Genomic DNA, 18,855 nt, shown 5'->3' with positions numbered 1-18,855 from the left:
TCTTCTGTATTAGGCTCGCGCGTATGACGTGGCACTTGCGAGGTTTCCGCCGCTATCGCCATTGTGGAAGCGAGAAACATAAACAGTGAGGCATTTCAACACAGGTCGCTCTTTAAAAATGGTTGGAAATTATTGTGCGGTAAAGAATTGCAACAACCGATCGAATAGAAAGGAGAATTTACAGCTCGACGGAACACCATTGAGTTTCTTCCAGATCCCTACATGGAGAAAAGGCGAGGGAAAGGTAATATCTGAACTTACCAAACGTCGAAGAATGGCATGGGTGGCCTCAATCAGAAGGAAGGGCATAACGTTTGATTCTCCAGTTACACACAGAGTTTGCTCTATGCACTTCCACTCGGGTAAGTTAATTTCGTTTGTTTACACAAATTTCGGTAACTTTATGCCCTAAGTCGGCCTGTTGTTAGCTATAGCTACAGCTAAACCACTAGCATGCATACATGTGCATTGGCTTCATAAGACATAATTCCTGTCGTTGCTAAATGAAAAAGCTGTAATATTTTGACGTGAGAGAGTGGCAAAGAATTTGTACGCAGGCTACATTTTCTGCAACAAAAAATTTGTACATCCGTGGTCACAGACTAATGTAAACACACATTGCCTACCTTTGCTAGAAAGATGGTGTTGCTGTTTGCTATGGTCATAATGTGCAGATCCTGCAGCCATCCGCAGTAAAACTGTTCGTAGCTTTGTAGCGATTTGTGGTTTTGGAATTGCTGATGAGTGTAGTAACTTACACCAAACACTAAATACAGCATGATGTCCATTTCGCGTAGTGGTGGAAGCTTGTCGACATTTTTATTCCATTTGTGTTCGGCTTGCTCGTGAGGGTCAACATTGTTCACATCCTTAAAATTGCTCACATATCTGTCCTTCGCCGTGGTAACAAGTTTGTCTCTGTATCGAACTGGCAAGTTTTCCCTACATTTTTCCATCTTTGACACTCGTAGTTGAATTGTATTTGCAGTTAAGTTTAAATGTCCCGTGATGCAGACGTGCTTCCGAAATGGCTGCGTTGTCGCAAATCTCGCACGATCCCGTGCTGCTGTGACGTAAACGCTCGAGCCTAATTGATTTTGGTCGCGGGAATGAGGCCAAATTTCATTTTACGTTCGGCGTGGTACTACACCTTTATTTTGAAAATGGATTTTATTTTGCAAAAAGCTCGCCGGAAGTCAGTGCCCTTTTCTCCTGGTGGTGAGTGATGCTGGGCTCTCGAGGCTAAGGATGCAGCTGCCAGCAGAGGGGCGGATGGAGGAAAATGGAGAGGTGACCGGAGAGAGGTGAAAAAGATGAACGACTCGGAAAGGGTCACGGGTGCTGATGCCAATGCGTCAAACCGCCGGCCAAACTCCTTTTTGGACGCTGCGTTCGGTCGTCTGACGCAACGATACCTCAGGCCTTCGATTGTTGATGCCCCGAATATCTCCTTAACACTGAGAGTTGCCTAAAGATGCTGTCCACAATTTGATGCAAATTTCAACAGTGTGAAGAAATAATTTCTCTGTCACCATTTTATTCTTACGTAAATACGTCATGGCAAAGCACAGCGAACTGTGACATGGATTTAGCCGTCATTTTAGCACGATCGCAACCTCCGCGCGCTCCAGTGTCACCGTAAATACAGTGGGAGCTCATTTTGAACGGCAACAACCATAATCTTAAAGTCGCAACGATGCTGTGTTTCAACATGGAGTCGTTCAGAGTGCGACCTCGCTTGTTATCAGCGTTTCTGGCCTGGACAGTACTGTGTCAGCTCGGCGACGGTCAGTTGGCTCCGGACGCCTCGGGCCTGCCCGGAGCTATTCGCCTTCCTCTTAGCCAAGGAGCTCGCATCGAATCACCGCCGACGCCGCTTGAGCGCAGTCACGGGGGGAGGCTGAGTCGTCGCTGGCGGAGAGCAGTGACAGCCAGCGGTATCAGCTTTGTGGACATGGTCGATAACCTGCGTGGAAAGTCCGGGCAGGGCTACTACGTGGAGATGGCGGTGGGCTCTCCTCCGCAAAAAGTAAGTGCCGCATTACACCGCATTAAGGTGAGGTTCGTGGTTAGTGAGGCACTGATATTGAGGACAAATTATACATACTAAAAACATTCTAACATTCCCCGTAGAGGGATTTTTTTGTTGTTGTACAAATTGAATTAATTATAATATGGTGTAATTTTATAGTGAAATATATATCGACTGCTATTGACGGTGACGGTTTTCATGAAGAGAATCATTAGACGTCATCCACTGCCTATTAAAATGCTGCGTATAAAGTGTTAATTCACTTCAGAACTAGGCTGTAGCATAGCAAAGTGGAAAACGGCATATGGTTCACAATATACTTAACATACCAATGTTGATGTTCCATGTAACCCTTTTCTTACTGTGCAAAATGTGATACTTACATCAAGCTATAGACCAGGGGTCCTCAAATACAAATATTGAAGGTCCACAATTATTTTTTTCATACAAGCATGGGTCCATTTATTAATGTCTGTCAAGTACAAGGCAAGTTGAAGGTGGTAAAGGTGGTTTTCTTTTGACCAAACAAAAAGACAATGTACATTCTGATTAAAAATAAATAAATTAACTTTTTTTTTAACTTAAAAATACAAAACAAAAAAACATGCAAGTACAATGTACACATGGACACTAATTGACTAGATCAGTCATTAAGGTGCAAACAATAACTATTGACAGTACATTTTGTAACTGTAAAACACTGCTGGACAAAAAAGAAAACGTGCAAGTAGTACAGTACATGTTCACTTGTTCAGAACATAAATGACAACCTCTGTCATTAAGGTGCAAACATGACAATTATTGAAAGTAACTTTAACTGTAAAAGAATGCTTAATGAGAGAAATGGCATTTGGGGGTCACAAAGCTGTTTACTCACATCATCAGCCAGTACCTCAGTGCGTCTTGTGGTTGATAAATCTGAGAGTGAGATTTGATTTTTGTTGTCACTTCCTCTTTTTCTTTCTCTTTGAACATTGCTGTCATCATTTCAGTCATACACTCTTTTATTATTATTTTTATTTATCCATCAGAGAACGGCTTCTTATGTTTTGCCAACACCCACGATACTCTGAGTGAGCACTCCGTTGCAATTTGTTTTTGTGTCATAGATTTAACAATAACTTTGCTTGACTCTTGATATGACTGTTTCAACCTGTTAATTTTTTTGCCTTCTCAATTCTGATTTAGGAGGAATCTTATCTTCAAAAGAGCTGTGCTCTTTAACATAGTGGCGTTTCACATTTTTACTTTTTATCAGAGCAACTGTCTTTAAGCATATTAAGCACATAGGTTTGGTACTTGCAAATGGTAAAATGGACGCATATTTTTCATTCCATTCCTCATTAAAACGTCATTCCATTCCTCATTAGAACGGCGATTTTCGTGGTCCACTTTTCTTCTCTTGGTCAACTTTGAGCATGCCATTTTGTTAGATTCGGTCTTCTATATAAAAAAAAAAAAGATTGTCTTCTACTGGTGGCATGTATGGTGTTAGTGAACGCTGCTTAACGTTGTGATCTTGAACGTTGCCCACATGCAGCGAGAGTGCCGTGGTATAACACGGGGAAATAAATCAATAAATCACGTTTGATCACAGTATGACTCACGTTCTTGAATGAAAAATAAAGTACACGACAGCGTGTACAAACAGATTGCAAAGTGCCGGGTGCGACTCGTGTTTGAGATGGCTGACACTGCTGTGGTCTGTCCACGCTAGCTAGTAGCATGCAGGCTCTCTCAGCCACTCAACGCATCCATGCACGCTCTCGCAGCCAATCAGCGCATCCACGCAGGCCCAGCCCATCAGCACATCGTTGTCATAGAGATGTCAACAGAAGTGAGCACATGGAAGATACTTGACTAAAAATGAAACAGAATTTAGAGATAGAATAGTAGCGCATAGCGATAGATCGGCAATTCATACAAATGATGTATGTTGAAAAAAAGTTTTGTTTTTGTTTTCTTCGTTTTTTCGTTTGTCCGTGGGTCCGCAGAGAGGTGTGCCTTGGTCCGGTTGTGGACCGCGGTCCACTAATTGAGGACCCCAGCTATAGACTGAGGAAGAGCTGAATCAAGAAACAGGAAATGTTTCACATTACTGTCTATACTATTGGACAAACCAGATGGCAGTTTCAGAGGTGACGAGTTGATGTAAATGCAGTAAAAATACAGGGACTGATGTGCCTACTGCTGTAACGTGAACTTACAGGGGTTGGACAAAATAATGAAAACACCTTAAGAAATTTAACAAAAACTAATTTAATATGATGTAGGCCCGCCTTTTGCGACAATTACAGCCTCAGTTCTCTGAGTATTGATTCATACAACTTGTGATTTTTTTCCAAAGGAGTTTTAAGCTGTTTTTCAGTTCGAAAGTTAGGGAACTATATGTAAAAATAGGCTCTTATTCATCAAATCTGTCACTATGTTCGTAGCGGCACTGCGGAAGCTGGCTGAACATTGTGAGTTTGGTGATGTTTTAGAAGACACCTTAAGGGACAGATTGGTATGTGGACTGAGAAATGAAGCACACTGAATAAAGAAGTGTTGTTCCATTCAAGTCTCGGCCTTACATGTACTTAGCTCAGGGAAGTAAATAAACTGGGTATTTCATGTGGGGTTCCACAGGTTTCAGTGTTGGAGCCTAAACTTTTCTCTGTGTATAGACCGTATTTTTTGGACTATAAGTCGCACCTGAGTATAAATCGCACCAGCCAAAAAATGCGCAATGAAAAGGAAAAAAAACATATATTAGTCGCACCGGAGTATAAGTCGCATTTTTTGGAGGAAATTTGTTTAATAGAATCCAGCACCAAGAACAGAAATGTCATCTTGAAAGGCAATTTAAAATAAAAATTCAATAGAGAGCAACAGGCTGAATAAGTGTACGGTTTGCTAACATTACATGACGCATAAACAACGAATTGAGAACGTGCACGGTTTGTTAATGTAACATAGCTATTAAGAGTTATTCAGATAACTATAGCATTAAGAACATGCTAACAAGTAACAATGATGTAATAATGTGTTAAGAATTTCACACATAGGTCGCTCCAGAGTATAAGACGCACAATCTGCCAAACTATGAAAAAAACTTATAGTCCGGAAAATACGGTAAATGATATTTTTAATGTATCCCAAGTAATAAAACTCATTCTGTATGCAGATGTTATATTTTTACAGGAGTGATAGTTACACCAAACTTGTAACTACTGTGAAAAAGGAAATAAACATATAATTAGTAATAAAAAAGTTATCATTGAATATAAGTAGAACTACAGCAAAGAATTTTTTTGAATGAGAAAATATATATTATGGCAAGATAGGCGAAGCCAGTCCGGACCAAAGTGTGACCCAGAAGCTGAAGAAGAGTGAAGTGGTATTTATTAAAGACAGGCAAGGTGTTGGGTGGCTGGCGGGGGTGATGATCCAGTGAATGGCTGTGGCAGGTGGCTTCGTTCTGATAGGAGGCCTAGAAGGGTGGGTGTCCAATGTCGAGAGGCAGAATCATCTGGCATCTGCTTGCTGCCCAGGATGCTCCTTAAAATCAGTGATGATAGCTGATGAGCTGCAGGTGCACTCCCAGGTCTACCACACCCAGCCCGTCAAGTTTGAACTGATAGCACATGTCAAAACAGGAAGTGTTACAACAATAAAGGTCAGAGTAGAGGGGAGTGTGGGCAAGGACCAGTACAATAGACACTGAACTAAGATTTAATATTGAAGGTGTACAAATTGAAAATGTTGTTGAGAACAAATTTTTGGGAGTTATAATTGATAACTAACTGTCTTGGAAACCCCATGTTAGACTTATAAAAACCAAGTTTTCAATTTTAAATAAAGTTAAAATATATCTCGATCAGAAATTCAGAATGCACTCCGTACTCTGATTATAACAGATCTATAATTCTGTATAAAGCTTTTAACAATATGTTACCGGCAAATTTACAAACACATTTCACCATTTCAGAAAGAACTCAGAAATTAAGATCTTACAGGGAGTTCACACTTCCTAAATTTAGAACAACTCGCAAAAGCTTCTGTGTGTGTGTGTGTACGAGGAGTTAAGTTACGGAACGGTCTGAGGTCATCATTTAAACAGTGTAAAAATATTCACATATTTAAATTGCACTATAAAAATTTCATTTGGTCAAAATATAGTCAGGGAGGGTCTTAAATCTATATCATTCTTTAACAATTATGTTCAGTGAGTATGATGCCAAAATGTTAGGTGTTTCCATTATTATGTCCAACCCTTGTATTTAATAATTTGTGGCATTTCTCTCTGTTCACTAGCTGAACATCCTGGTGGACACAGGAAGCAGCAACTTTGCCGTTGGAGCAGCTTCTCATCCATTCTTGGGCAGATACTACCACCGTTCACTGTGAGTACAGACAATATTAACAGTAGTAAAAAAGATCGTTTGATTTCTGGTCCTGAGCAAGCTGGAAATGTCACCGTTCGTGGAACGGAGGGGATCCAAATGCAGATACTGGGACGACAGACAGTGATGAGAAAAACGTTTATTTGTTGTGAGACAGGAGAATGGTTTGAGCACACTGATGATAAAGTCAAAAGGAGAGGGTGAGTTGACAGCAACAGGCGAAGAGGGAGTGTGGAGTTTCCAGTTTGGTGTAGTTGGACTGGCGAGAAGCAATCAAGACTCCGGGAAGACTCGGCCTTGAGGTTCAGACCTGGGGCGTGCAAAAGCACTTTTTGGGACGAGAGCAAAAGTCGTGATCTGTGAATGACACAAGAATCAAAATTAGCAGGGCATTATGCAACTGCCAGTGGAACCAGACGAGGTGATCAAGCGCGTTCACTTGGCTTTCTAAGGCAGCTGATGGTGATAGTCTGCAGCTGTGTCCGCTCCACCCGCCCCCCATCCAATTGGCAATTGATAAAAACGCGCCCAAGGTAGGCCAGGACTTAGACCAGGAGTAGAGCTGAAACGAATACTCGAGCAACTCGAGTAACTCGAGTTTAAGAACTGATCCGAGTAATTTTATTCACCTCGAGGAATTGTTTAATTTTGCCAGCTCTAAGCATCACGTTTTGCCCGGACTCCTTTTAATGCGGGACAACGCGCTGACGTATCATGCTTAGAAGAAGAAGCAATTAAAAAATACCTTACTGCAGCCGACAGCCGTTACAAACTGCGCCGACGTTGCTAAAAACTACTCCCGCGTGTTGCTACGGTGGTAGCAGGTAGCGTCTGATGCGTGTCATAGATATCACATGTACGTAGAACTAGATGCGAAATGACCGACTCGGCGGCGTTGATAAAACAGCGGCCATCTTAAAGCAGTACACTTCTCAGCGCTCATAAATAAGATTAACGTTACTGTCACTCGCTCACGTAACGTTATCCCTGCGGAGGGCTAGGTTTCTATTCATTATGACCACTGTCGATGCGTGGCTAGCTCTTACATACAGGGTTTATTTAATCTGTGAAAACAGCGCTGTAGAGTGATTAGGCTGTAAAATAAAAACTTAATAATGCTAACTCTCAACTTTAGCTCAGTAGTCATTGCTGGATAAAACACCAAGTAGCACTGGTGCATAATGTGCTCCAATACAGCACAGCATTTATTTTGAACACTGCAAAAACTCAAAATCCTATCAGGACTTACAGTTTAGACTACCTTAAAACTTAAGTACAATTTATAGCTTGACACAAGTGGAAATTCAATTGAAACACGTGGGAAAACACCTAACTTTTTAAGTGATGTGTGTTATCAAGCGTAATGACGTTTTTAGGTAAGAAATGTATTTTTTTTTTTTATAAGCTCTAAAAGTTTTTTGAGTGAAAGCAGTGAATTAGTCTTTCTTTCTTTTTTTGTTGTCACATTTGAGATGCATTTGTTGGCTGTTTTCAACAATGTACATCGAAAAATGAAGACATTGATTGACTGAAAATGATTCAATATGAGATGAAATGTTTTGTTTTCCCATCTACTGTATATTTATAATTTCTCTTTACCTAAAAAAAAAAAAAATGTTTTATCCGATTACTCGATAAATCGATAGAATTTTCAGTCGATTACTCGATTACTAAAATATTCGATAGCTGCAGCCCTACTTAGGAGGGAGAGGAAGAGGCCCTAACAGGAAAAATATTTTTTCTGTTAACTAATTTTCACAGAGAGAAATGTTAAAAATTACTATTTTGATTTTTTTCTTGCGCTTTTGAAAAAAAATCTCAATTGTCAAAACGTAACTCTTTTATGTGTTCTATAGTTAAACATATTAGAATAAGATACCAAACTGTATAAATGGAAGAGTAATGCCGCAACCCCTCCAGTCTCTCAGTAGGTATGTTTACATGGAAACCATTATTTGGATTAAAAGTCTGGTCGGAATAAAAATGCTTCATGTACACACCCCATTCGGAATATTGTAATCTAATCTAACCCATTCCGATCAAGATTCCTTTCCGAACAAGAGGGGTGGTTTATGCTGATCAATAATCCGGTCGGCGGGCATGAAAACACTTATTCCAAAATTTTGGAACAAACCGTCCTTACCAGTGACATCAGTAAATGTGTTTCTGTTATTACCGGAAGCTGGTAGAAGCAGAGCGAGCTGAAGACAGGGTAGGCGAAACTTGCGCAAGACTAAACTGACCTGTATATGAGACGAACACGTTGCTGGAGTTATTTAAATGTCCTAAAAATGTTGATAGACTTGGTGGTGGAAAAATGGGAAAAATACGCAAAATAACACTAACGTTTAATGTAACAACAACAAACAAGAACAAATTTATATAAAAATCATAGCATCGCATAGTCAGCTGTCTGTATGGTTGGTTATGTTGTAGACAGTACACATGGGTTTAATCCATGGAATTGATGAACATGGGTAAATCTATAGCTCTGTTTACTATTCACAGCTCGACTTCTTACCATGACCTTGGGAGGAGCGTGTATGTTCCATATACCCAGGGTCGATGGGAAGGCGAGTTGGGTACAGATGTAGTCTCTGTTCCTCATGGTCCTAATGCCACCCTCCGAGCCAACATCGCCGCAATCACCCAATCTGATCGCTTTTTCATCAACGGATCCAACTGGGAAGGAATCCTTGGACTGGCCTATGCTGACATAGCACGGGTATGTGCTAGTGCTATCATTATACCAACATTTTAACTTCGTTATAATACTGTACGGTACCTTGATACCGATTCCAAAGCAAAAACAAACGAAATATTGGCTGATATAATAATTTTTTTATTTGTATTGATTCCTCCAAAAATAATTGTACAATTTTTTTGTTATTTGAAAATTTTTAAACAGTAGAAGAACTGAACACAACCCATTCAACAATTTATGTACAGTGTAGTTAGTAGTGTTACGCAATGTTGTTTTTGGCAGCCCTTTTAATTTTCGTCTTCGTTTTTTTGGCAAAAATACTTATTAGTCTTCGTCATATTTTAATAATTTCAAAATGTGTTTGTCTTAGTCTACTTTTGGTCAACAAAAACTCAGACAAATTTCATCCGGGTTTAGTCGACAATTACTCAAAATGTTTTCGTCTGTAAAATTCTAAAGTTTTACTCCAAAAATAAATAAATGAATAAAGGTTTCCAACAATTTGGAATGAACATTGACAGACGAGCACATAATTATGTCTACAAAGAAATCAACATCTTTGTGATGATAACAAACACTAAGTAGGAAAACCCTACATTATTTTCGATTTATAAACCCACCTGGGCGCCACGGATTGTATGTAAAAAAAAAAAAAAAAAAATCTTTTTTTTTTTATCCAACACTTTAAGACGATGCTCACCACGCTAAATGCTAACACTAACACTACAAGTTACGTTTAGTGTGTGTAAGATGTGCTTTAATGCTTTTGCACAATAACAGTATTTACAATAACAGTATTTACAATAATTAATGCAATTATGTGTGTTTAAAACTAATGATTATGTTTTCTCTATTCACTTATGCTTTAGTGTTTACACAATGAAAAGAGTAAAGTTTCTGTTTTCAGTAAACGTCACCATAATGTTTCATTCTGGTTTCTGTTCTCAGTAAATGATACAATCTCGATAAAACAAAACTTACGCATGTGCAATGAATGCTCTCCCACTTCTTAATAAAAGGCTGCGCTCCTCAGGGGAAGGTCAGATAAGCTTGTTGTGAGCCACTCGCTCCGCATCAACCTTCTCTCCTGACGGCCGTTAGCGTTAAAAACTTTATCTTCGTCTCAAGTCTGATTCTTCCTCCGTCCCTTCCTAGGTCTTTTGTTGTTTTCTTAGTTCAAGTATTAAGTTTAGACCTAACAGTGTGTAATGATCTCTCAGCACAGTCGAAGGCATAAGCAACATGGCATATTCTCTCTAGCCAAGATAATAAAACAAATCTTACCATGTGTTTTCAAAACAAGCAAGTTTGGAGCCTGGAGAGGAAACCATTGAGTAAGTGTGTGCTTAGGGTGAGGGACGCGCACCACGTGACATGAGTAACATGAGTGACATGACCAAACCATGACCATATTGCCTCTGCAAAGCCCTTTGAGACAACCTCATTGTGATATAGGGCTATACAAATAAAATCTAATTGAATTGATTTGAACCAAACACTGCTATGTTTTAGTCTCCCAAGACACATTTGTAGCTCGTCATCGTCACATTATTGTCATGAAAAAATATTGTTGTTATCGTTGAAGAAAACAACATTGGTATTACGTAGTAGTGTTAGTCCTCTAAAATATTTGTTGTTATGTCATTGTAATCATGATCTTATAGAACTAGAAAGCTATAAAGTACTGTATATCATGCACTTTTACCAAGGTTAGAATTTGAAGAAAAAAAAATCAATTGCGTATACATACAGTGTATCACAAAAGTGAGTACAGCCCTCGCATGCAGATATTTAAGTATATGTTTTAATGGGACAACACTGACAAAATGACACTTTGACCCAAGAAAGCCCGCAAATAGATTGCTGAAGACATTTCAACAAAGTACGTGGATTACTGGAACCATGTCCTATGGTCTGATGTGACGGGCGGGCTTTCTTGTGTACCGTCTTCAGAACAGGCTTCCTCCTGGGGTGACAGCCTTGCACACCAATTTGATGTAGAGTGCGGTGATGGTCTGAGCACTAACAGGCTGACCCCCCACCTCTTCAATCTCTGCAGCAATGCTGACAGCAGTCCTGTAACGAGTCACATGACATTTTGGAGCGAAAATGACAAGCAGTACTCAATTTGTACATTTAGGGATGTACGTAATTTTAAAGGGGTGTACTCACTTTTGTTGCCAGGGGTTTGGATATTAATGGCTATATTTTCAGTTATTTTGAGGGGAAAATAAATGTATTATATAAGCTGCACACCGACTACTTTTCATTGTGTCAAAGTGTCATTTTGTCAGTGTTGTCCCATGAAAAGATATACTTAAATATCTGCAGAAATGCGAGGGATGTACTCATTTTGTGATAACACTGTATTTTCATTGCAAAATAGCACTTAAAATGGTGTTACCGAGTCCCATTTAATTCCTGTACTGATACTGGTGCTTGCAATACTGGTATGTGCGGCGATTGTTGATTTTGGTTGATCAAGGAATTGGTTCTAAATTCCATTCTCAGTTTTTAAAAGCAATGGCTACAAATACTTTTTTCTGCTGACAAGATATGTATTGTAATGAAAATCTACCGTACCTATCAAATAAAGACAAATATCTCAGAAGTGAATTTCAACATGTTTCTTTCCTCAGCCTGATGAGAAATTGGAGCCTTTTTTTGACTCCCTGGTTCGCCAGACGCCTGTTCCCAATCTCTTCTCTCTTCAGCTTTGTGGGGCTGGCTTTACCCAAAAGGACTCACTGGGCAGTTCTTTGGTTGGCGGAAGCATGGTAAGACACACACAGTGATACAAATACTATCACACTAAGTATCAGATATATGGCCAACACATTTGTTATGTTTACCCTGTAGATCATTGGAGGCATAGACACATCCCTCTATGTGGGGAAGCTTTGGTATACTCCGATCCGTAGGGAGTGGTACTATGAGGTCATTATTGTGCGTATTGAGGTGAATGGACAGGACCTGAACATGGACTGTAAGGAGGTAAGATGTAATGCGTGTGATGTTGTTGCATTAAAGTATTTTTCTGTCTGCTGATTGTAAACATGATTTTTATGTCTCTATCCTTTACAGTACAACTATGATAAGAGCATTGTGGACAGTGGCACCACCAACCTTCGACTGCCCAGAAAAGTTTTCCAGGCTGCTGTCAAGGCTATTGAAGCAGCTTCTTCAGTTAGTCCATAGTATATATATCGTGAATGGCAAAATGGTCTGACATATGAGTTACCTGATTTGGTGACTGAAAGTGACCCCAGACTCTTTCTTATTAATTGATTTTCGGATTATGACAATATAATATCAACCCTTTTTTTTTTCTTTTTTCTTTTTTTTTTAAAATCTTTATAAGGTTCTTTATTACTTAAAGAGGCACTAAAGTCATTTTCCATTTTTTTCAACTTCTTCATGGATAATAAGATAGGTCGAAATGAGTGTGCCTTGATTGAAGTGTCTTATTTGAGTAGTTTGTTTTTGATTGCAATTGCATTTACAAATAATTCGTTCGGCAATGATAGGTTTTTAAATTGGTCACGGTGTGATGTCATACAGTGCATTAATATGCAAGTACTATTCCATTTCGTTGTTCCTCCATGCTCCATAGTATCGGGGGCACTGAACACTGAGCACTGAGAAAAGCAGTCTGGATGTTGACAAGAAACGTGCCTCATTAAGCATACTGTTTATAACTAAAGCTTTATTTAAATATACATGTGTATTTGCTGTGGTTTAGTACAATACTTTGGTCTTTGTCGCTTTTTCCCCCACAACCTCCATCCCCTCACGGCTGCTCGCTGTCTAGGAAGCTAAGAGGCACTTTTCTCGGCTTTCTCGCCAGCCTCCATGCATGGTTCTGGATCGACCCCGTAGTACATCGTACGTGTCTCTGCAATTGATCAAAGTCACCACATGCCTTGTCAATGCCAACAGGCTTCCTATAGACACACCCACTCCACCAAACACCAATCACAGCAAATAGTTGAAATTTAAATCTTGAATATACAAATTAGATCCAGTAAGCTGCATTTTAATGATAATTTTGCATTTGCTTTTGAATTTGAATTTTGCAGAAAACCAAGCCTCGGGGACCAGCTAAGTAGCTTGAAAAATTCCGATCTGGTCATTTTCATCTCCGTTGTCGTGCAAACCTGGTAAAATGGCTTTTAAGGTTATGAAAATGATGTTAAAATATATATATAACTTTAGTGCCACTTTAAAAAAAAAAAAAAAAAAAAGTTTTGTAAATTTAATATTGTATAAAGCAATGTTACCAGCCAAATATTTGAGCATACCTTTTCATTCAGTCGCATTATAGTGTGTTCAATCTTTTGAGGGTTACTGGAGTGTAGGATGTTGAGTTTACAGTATGTTGGAGGTATTTAAGTAGTATTTGCTGGTGTCTTCCTCTTCTGTTCCTGTCTCTCCCATATACTCAGTAATACATACCAGTACATTGATTGATTGTTTACTGCTCTGTATTCCAGACAGAACAGTTTCCACCTGAGTTCTGGGTAGGCGAACAACTGGTGTGTTGGCAGGCGGGTACTACACCTTGGCATATCTTCCCAGTCATCTCCCTCTACCTAATGAGTGAAAACCGTAACCAGTCCTTTAGAATCTCCATCCTGCCCCAGGTAAAGATCCAGAACTATTGTTTCACAAGTAGCTTCTGAACTTTTGCCTTTAATTTACTTAAAATTCAAAGGGAAAGACACCCTTTATGAAAAGCCTTCATGTGAAAGATTGGTGCTCTTAGTGATTAAGTATGCAAATCGCAAATTCTTAAACTTATGCCAATGAAGAAAACGATACTTAATAATTAAATACAAAATTACACTGGCACTTAGTATTCCCATTGCTGTGACAACAGTGACATCATTTGTCCCCAAACACATAAACAGGGATGGAAGCAAACACAAGGGTAATGAATATAGTGAAAACATTTGGCAAACACTTTATAGTTACTGTACCTGTTAATTTGGCATCGCCCTCTCCTTTTCATTCACATTGTAAATGAGTTGTCTTTTACCTTATGTGTACTGCAATGAGAGTGGTGTTGTTTTTAGAATCGATATCAGGCGCAAAAAAAAAAAAAAGGCGATGAGCGATGGCGAACGTCATCACCGTTGAGTTGAAAGCCAACGCATGGGGTGCGATGTGACTCCAGCGGCAACCGACAGCGACACGCAGCGCCCTCTGCCTGTGTGTCATCACTAGTCTCTGATTGGCTATGAATTTGGATGGCATTTCAAAATGATTTTCAAGTCTTTTCTGAGCGCGAACAACTTCCCATACTGCTGCTTTTTTATTTATGCCCTGGAAATCAAGCCAAGAGGTATTGTAAAGTATGAAAGTATGTATATATAAAGTATGTAAATGATACGCTCCTCAATGTTGAGTTTTTTTTAATGACAAGCAATGTTATAAATCATTGAAACTTGTAAAGAACAACAACAAAGAAACAAGAGATATGAGAGAAAAATATCCATGTTGAAAAAGGTTTTTCCTATGTTGACAAAGTGTGGCGTGTTGATGTCAATTTCCGGGTGGGCCATTGTCCTCGCAGGTGATTTGTTGATCAATAAATCCTTTGCTGTTTGTCTGTAGTGCCAAGCGACAGCGACAAAAATAGAACCATTTCCTATTTTCGTATATTGCGTCGCTGGTCCATGTGTGCATGTATACGCGCATGAGCACGGAATTCCACGTGCACGAATGTGTCGCTTCGCTGCAAGAAGGTTTGCAATTTTCACCTCGTCGCGCTCGGTTCATAGAAAATGTATTGAACGCGGCGAGCGATGTCGCCTCGCCCCTCAGTCATTTTAAGCTATAACCAGTTTGGATGGCCCCCATGCCCTGTGAGGATAAGATGTACAGATCTAAGATGCACATCTGCCTCACAGTTCAGAGATTATGGCCATTCTGAACGGAATTTGCACGTTCTTTGTCCTCTGATCTCGACTGGTGACCAGTTGATGCTGTAGCCAACCTCTTTCCCAAAGTCAGAGTAGGGTAACATTGTATGAATTAGTTTATGTAATTAACTGTATGTTAAATGGACCACTTATAACTCACCTTTGAATAGTCATTTATCATCCTTTATTTCCATACAGCAATACCTGCGGCCAGTTGAGGATGTAGCTTCTGCTCAGGAAGACTGCTATAAGTTTGCAGTGTCCCCATCTAGTACTGGTACAGTGATGGGGGCAGTCATCATGGAAGGCTTCTACGTGGTTTTTGATCGAGAGAAGAGCCGAATTGGTTTTGCTGTGAGCACATGCCACGGTAAGTGAGGCAAGATGGAGTCATGAGGAAATGAAGTTTTAAGAGGGGATTATTGTTTTGCTTTTTTAAAAGATGATAGTATTTGCCAAAAAAGACAGTACTTGCATATTTAATAAAATCATAAATTAACTGTGACTAACCACAGTTATTGAAAAGATAAGTTATATTTCCCTGGTGACATCTACATTTGTGACAGGTTTGTTGAATCTTATCAGACAAAGGGACATGTTTCAGAATAAAAATTTTAAAAATCAAAAGAAACTTACATGTCACAATCGTAATGAATGTTGTCATAAACTCAGAAACAGTTAGAAGGGGCATCAATCTGTTACCAAGGCTTTGAGATTCCAGCAAACTACCTTAAGATCCAATATCCTTAGTTCAGTGTTTTTCAACCACTGTGCTGCAGCGCACAGCGTGCTACGGCGTAGTGTGTGGTCACTCTGGTGTGCCGTGGAAAATCCTCCACTTTCATTATTATTTCATTATTAGGTGAAAATCAACCTAATTACTAGGTGAAAGTGGATAATTTTCAACAGCTCACCAGACACTACGCCACGGCACCATGGAGGAAAAACACTGCCTTAGTTGGAGAAAACAGTGGTAAACCTTCTCATAGGTGCTCAGCAACTAAAATTACTCCATGAGGTCAACGATGACTCATCCAGAAAATAAGGTTGTCAAAGGTATTGAAGTATCGATATGAAAATGTTGTATCCGAATACGGTATTTGAATACAAAGGTCGATATGAGGTATGAAGTTATTTGATTTAGAAGTACCACAGGTCACCAGAAATTTGTTATCATGGGGGACATTTGATTTTGCAGTACTCTTCGTCGAAATTATAATTGAGGATATTTTTGGATTTCCCCTGCTAATAATAAAAGTATTTAATTCTGTTTTTTTAATTCATGTATTATTGAAAATTGTATCGCATAGAGAATATAAGTATTTTTTTTAGTACCAATATTGAGTTGAAAATTTGAGTATCGGGACAACGGTACCAGAAGATAACAAAACAAGGCAAAACTGCTTTTAAATATATTTAGGCCTCGCTAACCTCAGTTACAGGACACTGAGGAGGAAAAAGTAACATCCATGGAAGAGTCCCAAGCAAAGAGATTTTGCTGATAACTAACACAAAGGAGTGGCTCTCATTTGCCAAGAATAATACCCAAGACTTTTGATGAAACTGACCATGATTGAACACTAACTATTGTAACATGTATCACCTGTTACATCTGGCTTTAAAAAAAAAACAAAAACAAAAAAAACTGTTGATATGATGGCCAGATGCTGCTACGGGACATTGGTAATTAATATGATAATGAAATATACCAAAGTCCACTACTGACTAGCTCAAATCCCAAAATGAACTTTTGCTGTGTCCAAGCCTAAGTGTGGTGCAAATGACCCAGCACTGTATATCTTTAGTATTTAATCAATATTTGCCTAATCACAGACCACCCCATTTTGTTATTTTCAGTCCATGACAATCTTCGCACAGCTTCTGTGGAAGGGCCATTCTACGGTATCGACCTGGAGGACTGTGGCTACAACATCCCCCAGACAGACGAGTCCACTCTTATGACTATTGCATACATAATGGCGGGTATCTGTGCTCTATTCATGCTGCCACTGTGTCTCATGGTGTGCCAGTGGCGCTTTGCTCGCTGCCTTCACCCGCAGGGGGACTTCTCTGATGACATATCACTTCTTAAGTGACTTGGTGAACTGGAGGCCAAAGGGAACCATGGCGCCCTCGACCTGAAACAAATTGAAAAAAAAAAAAAAGACATTTTTACAATGATACAAAGGGAAAATATTTTTCAGCAATATAAACTGGAAAATAGAAGCGGATGTGAAGTGAATATACTATTACACACTTGGACTCTTCATTTGGTACCTGGATTCCTCCATTTTTATGGCACTTTGGTCATGCTGGATGTTATTGCAATGCTAAGAGAAGCTGCTGTGCTGTTGCTGAAACCTGGGGGCCATTTGTGTGGCAAAGCAAAAAGGTTAAAGAGGCATTTGTGGGGGTAAAACTGAACCGTTTAGATATGTGTCTTAGCTTAAGGTACAGATGGCAAAAATGGTGGCAAAACATTATATTACATTCATCTCAGACTTTTTACTTGTTCTAATGTGGTGCAGAACAAATGTAACGGTTCCAGTTTCATATGGGCTGGTATGCAAATCAGCTTAACGTAAATGAACAAGGGCCAAAAAATATCCCAGAAATGGAAATGGATGGCTTTCTTTACCAATTATCCATAATTTGAATTTGTAACTATCAGATGTATTTGCTGGGGAACCAAAAAAAAATATATGTAACAGCTTCACACACTGAATTGACGTGGATGTTTACACAGTTTCTGAAGCCATAATTAAGATCGTGGGCAACAGCATGATTAACTAAATGTGGTTTTGGTGTGTGTATTTTTTTATAGATCTACTGTAAGTTGCTAATGACGAAAAGGAATGAAATTTGAGCATGTCAGCGTGTATGCGGTCACGTATAGTCATAAAAAGCAGACAGATTATAGCAAATTAAAGTACTAACACTATAATATCATCTATTAGAATGACACTATTTCGCAATCTCCACCAAAGAATTGTTACCATTTAAGGGAAATTATGTATTCTTAAAAGGTCTGATAGTATATCAGTCTATAATCATTTTTGCTTGAAACTACTGAACATCATGTCAGTATCTGATGTCACTTATTGTACTGTAATCGCAAGTGTCTCTTGTACAGAGGATTGTTTTACAATTCTTCAGTTTGTGCTGAAATACATATTGTTATTGTTGCAAAGAAACACTGCATCATTGCACATCATAAATGCTGTATGTTAAATGTTACCTATGTAAAACACATAGGGCTTTATTCACGATCACACAGGAAAAGAATGACTTAAAAGGCCCTGAAACCAGCTCCGGATACTGTTGTTCTGAAGAAGTCCTAATGTACACAAGGTGTTTTTTGGCACGGCAAGAAATGTGTGCAGTCACAGCATATGCAAAGCTCAGACATGCAAATATTTGAAATAAATAAGAATTGGAAACTATCATATTTAAAGGTAATGTCTTGTGGCATCGTCCTTACCTAAATGACATGACAATGTTTGAAATAATTATTTGAAGCGATTATATTTTAGATTAAAGTCTTTGTGACACCATCCTTACCCAAATTCACGTGATCTCTAAGTGTATATGTCGCCTAGCTGTGTATAACTTGTAAGGACATTTGGTGTTCCAATCTGACCCCTAAAATATTTATATGTATTTCTATACACACATTTTGACGTTTTATATAAAAAAGTATAAAGGATATAAACCCCACCTTTTTTTTTTTTTTTTTTTTAATAATGTTCAAAGAGCACACACCTTTCGTAAAAACTATTTGTATATGAAAGACACGTATGACGTTTTGTC

At 39.0% G+C, this 18,855-nt stretch overlaps 2 protein-coding genes across 2 annotated transcripts in view; one reads left to right on the top strand and one right to left on the bottom strand.

The window, feature by feature from the left end:
• Positions 1 to 1,204, bottom strand: part of LOC130917081 (trichohyalin-like) — a 146,365-nt gene extending 145,161 nt beyond the window's left edge. Inside the window, exon 1 of the mRNA XM_057838167.1 lies at positions 627 to 1,204. Within this exon, the coding sequence (XP_057694150.1) occupies positions 627 to 687 (61 nt within the window). The 5' untranslated portion in view covers positions 688 to 1,204. The remainder of the gene's footprint in view (positions 1 to 626) is intronic.
• On the top strand, positions 562 to 18,775 carry bace1 (beta-secretase 1). Its single transcript, XM_057838371.1, has 9 exons — positions 562 to 2,029; positions 6,329 to 6,417; positions 8,926 to 9,142; positions 11,761 to 11,898; positions 11,981 to 12,115; positions 12,206 to 12,307; positions 13,615 to 13,764; positions 15,244 to 15,415; positions 16,903 to 18,775. Exons 1-9 carry the CDS (start codon positions 1,697 to 1,699, stop codon positions 17,139 to 17,141), a joined length of 1,575 nt encoding a protein of 524 aa, XP_057694354.1. The 5' UTR covers positions 562 to 1,696; the 3' UTR covers positions 17,142 to 18,775.
• Positions 18,776 to 18,855: the final 80 nt, after the last annotated feature.

The sequence above is a fragment of the Corythoichthys intestinalis genome, chromosome 6, assembly GCF_030265065.1.
Source record: "Corythoichthys intestinalis isolate RoL2023-P3 chromosome 6, ASM3026506v1, whole genome shotgun sequence".
Lineage (NCBI taxonomy): Eukaryota > Metazoa > Chordata > Actinopteri > Syngnathiformes > Syngnathidae > Corythoichthys > Corythoichthys intestinalis.
The sequence above is the reverse complement of the archived record's forward strand: the minus strand, read 5'-3'. Positions and strand labels throughout refer to the sequence as shown.